The sequence below is a fragment of the Apium graveolens genome, chromosome 1 (genome assembly GCF_009905375.1).
Source record: "Apium graveolens cultivar Ventura chromosome 1, ASM990537v1, whole genome shotgun sequence".
Classification (NCBI taxonomy): domain Eukaryota; kingdom Viridiplantae; phylum Streptophyta; class Magnoliopsida; order Apiales; family Apiaceae; genus Apium; species Apium graveolens.
Window position 1 is genome coordinate 182,753,986 of NC_133647.1, and position 8,509 is coordinate 182,762,494.

At 38.0% G+C, this 8,509-nt stretch overlaps 1 protein-coding gene across 1 annotated transcript; it reads left to right on the forward strand.

Moving 5' to 3' along the window:
• The first annotated feature begins 1,703 nt into the window (after positions 1–1,703).
• Positions 1,704–2,378, forward strand: LOC141712943 (secreted RxLR effector protein 161-like). Its single transcript, XM_074516077.1, has one exon. The coding sequence runs from the start codon at positions 1,704–1,706 to the stop codon at positions 2,376–2,378; it is 675 nt and encodes a 224-aa protein (XP_074372178.1).
• Positions 2,379–8,509: the final 6,131 nt, after the last annotated feature.

Sequence of the window (8,509 nt, forward strand, 5' to 3'; positions counted from 1 at the left end):
GCTCGCTTTGCGCTTACTGAATCTCTTAAGTCACTCGAGTACCCTCGGCTCCACCATTTTTTATAATTTAACCATTACAAGTGTTAAGGCGATTCCTTCGCGAGTGTCTTACCAACTGCCTAACACTCTTACCATAATTGTTTCATACACTAATTAACCCTTTTTGGTCTTTAGCCTATGTTTCAAAGTAAGGCGAGGGGAAAAGTTTCGTTCGCGAAACGCCGTTACTTAAAACGGTCGTTTCTCCTAAACCGTACATCGGAATCAAACGAACTACATATAAAAACGAAGCTCGTAACATGAACTATCTAAAAATGGCAATGGTCATAATATAGAAGGGAGTTCTCGGGTCCAAATGTTATGAACAAAAGCAGTCTAAAGTAAATCAGACATTACGACGGCTATGTTTACGCAATTACCAATGTTTAAACTACTCCAATTAACCACCAACCAACTCATAACCATCAATACAACAAAACTTCACCTAAACCATACCACATCAGTCCATAATCTCCAAGGTTTTCAACTCAAACAACCACAATCAAGACCTATGAACTATAATCAAGCTTCAATTACCAAAACACTTCCAAATCAAACCAAACTACTAATAATCACAATCCATGCTTCTCATTTCACAAAACCAACCATTAAACTTACTAACAAATAAAGTAAAGGCTAGGGTTTGAAGTTTATACCTTCCTTGGGAGGTGTTAAGTTGCTAGGAAGCCTTAGGGAGCCTCCTACAAGCTTGATATTTCCAAAGAAATCAAGAACACAAAGTTAGGCTTTGAAGTTTCTAAAAGTCCGATTTAAAGAACTGTAAAAATGAGGGTCTTACCATGATTATTTGGACGAGACTTGTGAACAAGAGTTGTAGGCCATCTCAATACCTTTCCAATAAGCTATAGAACACAATATTTGAGTGAGAAATGAAGGAGATACAGCAGTTTTAGTGTGCTGGTTCTGTTTTGGCCGAGAGCAATGGAAATGGAGGAGGAAATGTTTTTGCTTTCTTGTGTTGGTGGAATAATGTGGTGGATAATGATGGGTTGTCTTGATATTTTGCTAGGTTAATAATAAACAAATGAGTTAGTGGAAGATGATCTCACCATTTGCCATGTGTTGGTGATTTGTGGTGAGATGAGATCATCCCTAGTTAACTATATAATTAACTAGCCATTCCTTCCTAACTATCACTTGGTTTCTTGTTTGATCAACCATCCACTTGCCTTGCCACTTGCAAAGGTATTTACAAGAGTCGTTATTCATTTCTTTGTCCGGTTATCACTCAATCTCGTTGATCGTTTGGTTAAATACCTTAATGGTTTTATTCATAAAATCTTCTTGGTATTTTTAATACCTAAATTAATTCTCCTTTATAATCCTTGAATTTAAAATCCTTCATCTTAATATTAATTCCTTAAATCCCTTAATGTCTGGTGGAAATCTCGGGAAAAAATAAAAGTGCTCGTTTTCAAAATCCGACAGCTTTTACATACACTTATTTTCTTTATGGAATACTAATACGATCTTAGAATTTCCATAACAGTACTCCTATATATCGTGGTCTGATAATTTTTCTTAATCAGCATTGTCAGCAAAAGTTACTATTCATCCGGGTTTCAAAAATCTCCAAAAATTGGGGTTATTACAAAGAGGTTCTTGGTCCTGAAATCCCATATCTAGGTGCAATTGGTGCACTTATGTATCTTGCAAATAATACAAGGCCATATATTGCATTTGCTGTGAATTTATTGGCTAGATTTAGCTCTGCTCTGATGGACAGACATTGGAATGGGATTAAACATATATTCCATTATCTTCGGGGAACAACAGACTTTGGATTATTCTTCTTGAAAAACTCAACATCTCAGTTGATCGGATATGCAGACGTTGGATACTTGTCAGATCCTCATTTTGGCAAACCACAAATTGGATATGTATTTACATATTACGGTGCAGTCATTTCCTGGAAATCCACGAAGCAAACTACAGTGGCAACCTCAACAAATCACTCAGAACTCATTACAATTCATGAAGCCAGTAGAGAATGTATTTGGTTGCGGTCTATCATCAAGAATATTCAAGAATCATGTGGATTGCTAGACATCACAAGAAGTCCTACTGTCATGTTTGAGGACAACACTGCATGCATTGATCAACTCAAGGAAGGATATATCAAAGGGGACATGACGAAGCACATTTCACCAAAATTCTTCTACACTCATGAGCTTCAAAAGAATGGTGAAATTGATGTGACAACCTTGCTAATTTATTCACGAAATCATTACCGAATTCAACATTTGGGAAGTTACGACATAACATTGGAATGCGGCGACTTAAGGATTTGTTACAACAAAACTTCAGAGAATGATTAGTTTTTCCAAGGGGAGATTGTACTCTTTTTCCTTTGTCAAATTTGTATCCCACTGGGTTTTTTTGGCAAGGTTTTAACGAGGCAGTCTATGATCCACTATATAATAACAATCAAAGGGGAGTGTTATGAATTGATTGTTATATTCAAAGGTTAAATAGTAAAGCTACATGTAGGAGTAGAAAACTTACAATTCATTTAATGTACTTGTTCCCTCCTTTGGCTATAAATAGCCACATTCAGCAAGAAGCAAAATATCATCCCGAGCATCTTCTCTGCTCTTTCTCCTCCTCAGCTCTCTCCTATAAAAATATAGTAGTTCTTTTATTGTGCTATTTTATTGTTACTATAACCGGTATTTTATAACAACTAGATATATATATACTACGAGCTCCTATATTTAAAATTAAAATATAAATGTAATAAATCACTAAAGCAAACATATACAATCTCATATATAAAATTAATAATTATAAATTAATAACAAAAGTATTAGCACATAAATCGGAAGAATAAAATAAGATGATTTTAAAATAAATAGTTTAATATTTGTAAAAGTTGATTATTAGGCTATTTAAATTTATTTCTAACACTAAAATTCAGTTATATTATATAAATTCAAATACAAGTTTTACAAATATCATAAATCCATTATTCTTTATCTGTGTTAGACAAAAATTACATATTAATATCCTATGTAATGATAATATAAAAATAGAAAAATAATATATGCATTTGAAATCTAAACACCACAAGAAATAGAAACCTAAACTTGAATGCATTTAAAACATTACCCTTCTGTGTGTTTTTGACATTGATCAAGATGAGATGTTGGGCCAAGGAAAGAACTGACCGGGCTAACTCTGATCTACAGGCTCAAATTAGTATGTAACAGTTTAAATAAACCGGGAACTGTTATTTTTAGAAAGGTGTCTAAGGGTCTTTTAGTAATTTGCAGTATTAAGATATGATTATGCAAAAGCTTTTATTCCTTTCTTTCGTTTTATGAACTCTCTCTTCCATTCCTGTCGTTTATTTAGTTTAATCCGTTGAATAGTTTGTTTAACACTCCAGTAGTGTTACAATTGGTATCAGAGCACTTGTTCCTTGGCTCTAGTACTAATCATGGCAGAAGGAACGCGCTTAAGAGGGTTAGATGAACGATTGGGAGCGCAGGAAAGGAAGGTTAATGAAGTAATGGATAAGATTGTTAAGAACAGGGATGAAGTAGTATTCCAATTGAGAGAGTTAAACGGTAGAATCACGGGAGTCGAGGCCAAGATTGGTGGGATGGGTGAGTCGCTAAAGGAGATTAAACAGATGTTGAATGCTCTACAATTGGGTAAAAAGACTGGAACAACGGGTAGCTCGAACACAACACCACCTCCATCTTCTGGACCAGATCTGCGATTTGGGAGCACATATGATGTGGGAGGAGTTCTCAATCCCAACTTCCGAGTTACTACCCCGTCTGGTACTCCTCATTCTCACTCTAATAATTTCAGTGGCATATATACCTCTAATGCTAGTATTCTAACTCCCAGCTTACACACACCTCCTCACTCTGCTCACGTACCTCTTAATTTCAATGGCACTCCTTATTTTGCTCCACCACACTATAGCACAACCACAATGGCACACCCTCTTACGTCTGTTCAGTCTAGTATACATATGGCGGCTCCATTCACTACCGCTGTTAGCACTCCACCTATTAGTAGCCAACCCCTTTTTGTCCCTATAAACCAGTACGTAATACCTCCACTTACAAACACCTACACACTTCCACAGTACATTCACAAACCAACACCCCATAATATCTCCCAATTTCATCATAATATGACTACCACCACATTTAACCCTCACCCTAAAATTGAGTTTCCAAGATTTAATGGTACTGACCCAAAAGGTTGGGTGTTAAAGGCGGAGCAATACTTTGATTTTGTTAATATAGAAGAGGGAAAGAAAGTTAAATTGGCTGTGATGCATTTTGAGGGGAAAGCAAACACGTGGTACATATATTATCAGGGTAGCAATGGGGTGGTGCATTGGAAGAATTTTCAAGCTGATGTAATTTTGAGGTTTGAAAATACAGATCAAATGGATGTTCAGGACCAATTTAACAAATTGAAACAGACCTCTAGTGTGGCTGAGTATGAAGATAAGTTCGAGGAACTTAGAGCTATGGTGATGCATAAAAATAAGGGGTTCAATGAAGAATATTTCTTGTCTAGTTTTATCAGTGGTTTGAAGGATTCAATTAAGGTGGCAGTGAGAATGTTCAGGCCCCAAACCCTTGTGGATGCTGTCTTCTTAGCAAAACAGGAAGAAGCCAAGAATTCTAAATCAAGCTATGCTGCTATTAAGAGATCAACAGTTAGAACTTCTTCTCAAATAAACAATGACTTCAAGTCACTCACCATCAATTCGAAGACATCCTACCAAGGAGACAGGAGAAACAGATCGACCTTGGGAAGTAAAGAAATTATGGAGAGAAGAGCAAGAGGACAATGTTTCCACTGTGATGACCCTTTTCACCCCGGAAAGGAGTGTAAATCCAGACTCTATAAGCTGTTTGGGGAAGAAATAGAAGACTGGGAGCAAGGTACTGATACGAATAAAGTAGAAGTACAGTCAGAAGAATTTCCAGGAGAAATTTTATATCAACGCCTTATCTGGGAGTAGGTCAACTAGCACCATCATACTCCAAGGTGTTATGAAGGGAAACAAAGTACAAATTCTTATTGATAGTGGGTCTACACACAGCTTTGTAAATACCAATTTGGTCAAGAAATTGAAGCTGACAGCTAAAGTGGTTGCTCCTTTATTAATAACAGTAGCTAATGGCACAAGCATGATGCTTGATACCATGTGTAAGGGATTAACCTATGAAGTACAACATCAGAAATTTGTTATTGATATGCGACTTTTTCCACTAGGGGGCTCAGACATTATATTGGGGGTGGACTGGCTCAAGCAGCATAACCCAATTACATTAGACTACCACAACATGAGCATCTCTATACACAAAGGGGGAAATCCAGTAACTCTACAAGGAGCAGCACAAGAGGGTAGCTTACAAGTTATCAGTAGCAAGCATATGGGAAAGCTACTTAAGAATGGAACTGGAGTTTCTCATGGCTGCATTTGTATGATTCACACTACTTCAGTCTTAAGTCCTGAAAATGACATCACTCCTCCAAGCATACAGAACTTGCTCCATGAATTTGAAGAGATATTCCAGGAACCAAAAGGCCTCCCACCAGAAAGAGAGTATGATCACCAGATACCTCTCCTACCTGGCAGCCAACCAGTCAACCAGAGAGGGTATAAGGTGCCATACATTCAAAAAGCTAAAATAGAGAAGCAAATAAAGGAAATGTTGCAGTCTGGAATAATACGGAAGAGTACAAGTCCTTTTGCCTCACCTATATTTTTGGTTAAGAAAAATAATGGGACGTGGAGACTGTGTGTTGACTATAGGAGGCTGAATGACATTACCATCAAGAATAAATACCCCATACCTCTCATAGATGAGTTATTGGATGAGTTGCAAGGGGCTAAGTGGTTCACCAAGCTGGATTTGAGGGCGGGTTACCACCAGATTAGGGTAGCACCACCAGATGTGTTCAAGACAGCCTTTAAAACACATCAGGGCTTGTATGAATTCAAGGTGATGCCATTTGGGCTCACTAATGCTCCAGCTAGCTTCCAGAACCTAATGAATGACATTTTTCAAGATCAACTCAGGAAGACAGTGCTAGTATTTTTTGATGACATTCTGGTATACAGCAGTTCCTTACAAGAACATGTTGAACATCTGCATTATGTTCTGTCAAAGATGAGGGCACATCAGTTGTATGCCAAAGCTAGTAAATGTTTATTTGGCCAAAAGAAAGTAGAGTATCTGGGACATGTTATTACAGCAGAAGGAGTTTCAACTGACCCTACCAAGATCCAAGCTATGCAGAATTGGCCTACCCCAAAAACACTGAAGCAGCTGAGGGGATTCTTGGGTTTCATAGGCTATTACAGGAAATTCATCAGGAATTATGGCATAATAAGTAGGCCCTTGACTGATCTGTTAAAGAAGGGAGGGTTTACATGGACAACTGAAGCTACTGATGCTTTTCTTAAACTGAAAAAGGCCATGACCACTACTCTAGTGCTTGCCTTACCTGACTATAATATACCTTTCATATTGGAAACTGATGCTTGTGGAAATGGGGTGGGAGCTGTATTAATGCAAAATGGGAATCCAATAGCTTACTACAACAAAGATTGGCTCCAAAACATCAAGGAATGTCAACTTATGAAAAGGAACTCTTGGAAATAGTAATGGCCACTCAGAAGTGGTATACCTACCTCCAAGGAAACCATTTTCTGATAAAAACTGATCACCAAAGTCTGAAATACCTGTTGGAGCAGAGGTTGTCTACTATGATGCAGCAAAAGTGGTTGGCCAGATTAATGGGATTGGATTATGAAATAGTGTATAAGAAAGGTAAAGACAATATTGTAGCAGATGCACTCTCAAGGATGCATAAAATTGAAGGGTCAGGGCAATTGCAGGAGTTGACAGTGGTGCAAGATGGATGGTCATCCACCATCTTGAACAGTTATGACTCTGATGTCTATGCTCAAGAATTGATCACTACTATAGCATCCCAACAATCTCAGCATACAAATTATACATTCAATAATGGCCTGATCAAGCATAAAGGAAAGATATATGTGGGAATAGGAGGGACTGCAAGACAAGATATAATGTGGGAATTACATGACAGTGCCACTGGGGGACATTCTGGTCAAGATGCTACTATTAAAATGATTACTCAATTCTTTTATTGGCCACGGATGAAACAGGAAATTACAAAATATGTGCAAGCTTGTGATGTGTGTCGGAGAATCAAATCTGGAAACTCTTTCCCTGGGGGGTTATTGCAACCACTTCCCATACCTGCACAAGTATGGTCTGATATCTCTATGGATTTCATAGAAGGGCTTCCTAAATCTGGAGACAAAGATTGCATTCTGGTGGTCATTGACAGATTTACTAAAGTGGGCCACTTCCTTCCTTTATCACATCCTTATAGTGCAACAACAGTAGCTCAACTGTATTTAGACAATATTTACAAGTTACATGGCTTGCCTTCTACCATCATGACAGACAGGGATAAAATCTTTACAAGTCAATTCTGGAAGGAGCTCTTCAGTTCTGTGGGCTCTAAGATTCATTTAAGTACTTCGTACCATCCACAGACCGATGGTCAAACAGAAAGGCTAAACCGATGTCTTGAGCAATATCTAAGGGCTATGGTCAGTTCTAGGCTGAAACAATGGGTCAAGTGGCTTTCTCTCGCTAAATGGTGGTACAATTCAACTGTTAACAGTGCTATAAACATGACCCCCTTTGAGGCTTTATACGGCAACAAACCAAGGAAGCTATGCATCCCTGCTCAAACCAGATCTTCGGTCGACTCAGTACTTGACTTCCAGTTGCGAAGGGAGGCTATGAATCACGTTCTTAAGGAAGCCATACAGAAATCTCAAAATAGGTACAAACAGATAGTTGATGCCAAGAGAAAGGATGTCAATTACAATGTTAAAGACTTTGTATACTTGAAATTGCAGCCATACAGGCAGCTTTCTGTGGCTGTCAGGAGATATCTCAAGTTGGCACACAAATACTTTGGTCCCTACAAGATTGAGAAGAAAATTGGGGTTGTTGCTTATCAATTGGAGTTACCAGCGGGTAGTTTGATTCATCCAATTTTTCATGTGAGTTTACTCAGGAGGAAGGTGGGTTCTAAGTATCAAATCACTACAGAACTTCCGAAAATTGGGTCCGAAGGACAGTTTCTTGTATATCCAGTGAAGGTGTTGCAAGTGCGAATGATTAAGAAGAACAACTCGGCTGTAACACAGTGGCTGGTGCAATGGTCTCATTCCGTACCCAAAGACACTAGATGGGAGAACGCGAAGGCAATACAGGAACAATTTCCCGACTTCAATCCTTGAGGACAAGGATTTTTCTTAAGGAGAATGGATTGTAACAGTTTAAATGAACCGGGAACTATTATTTTTAGAAAGGTGTCTCAGGGTCTTTCAGTAACTTGCAGTATTAAGATATAATTA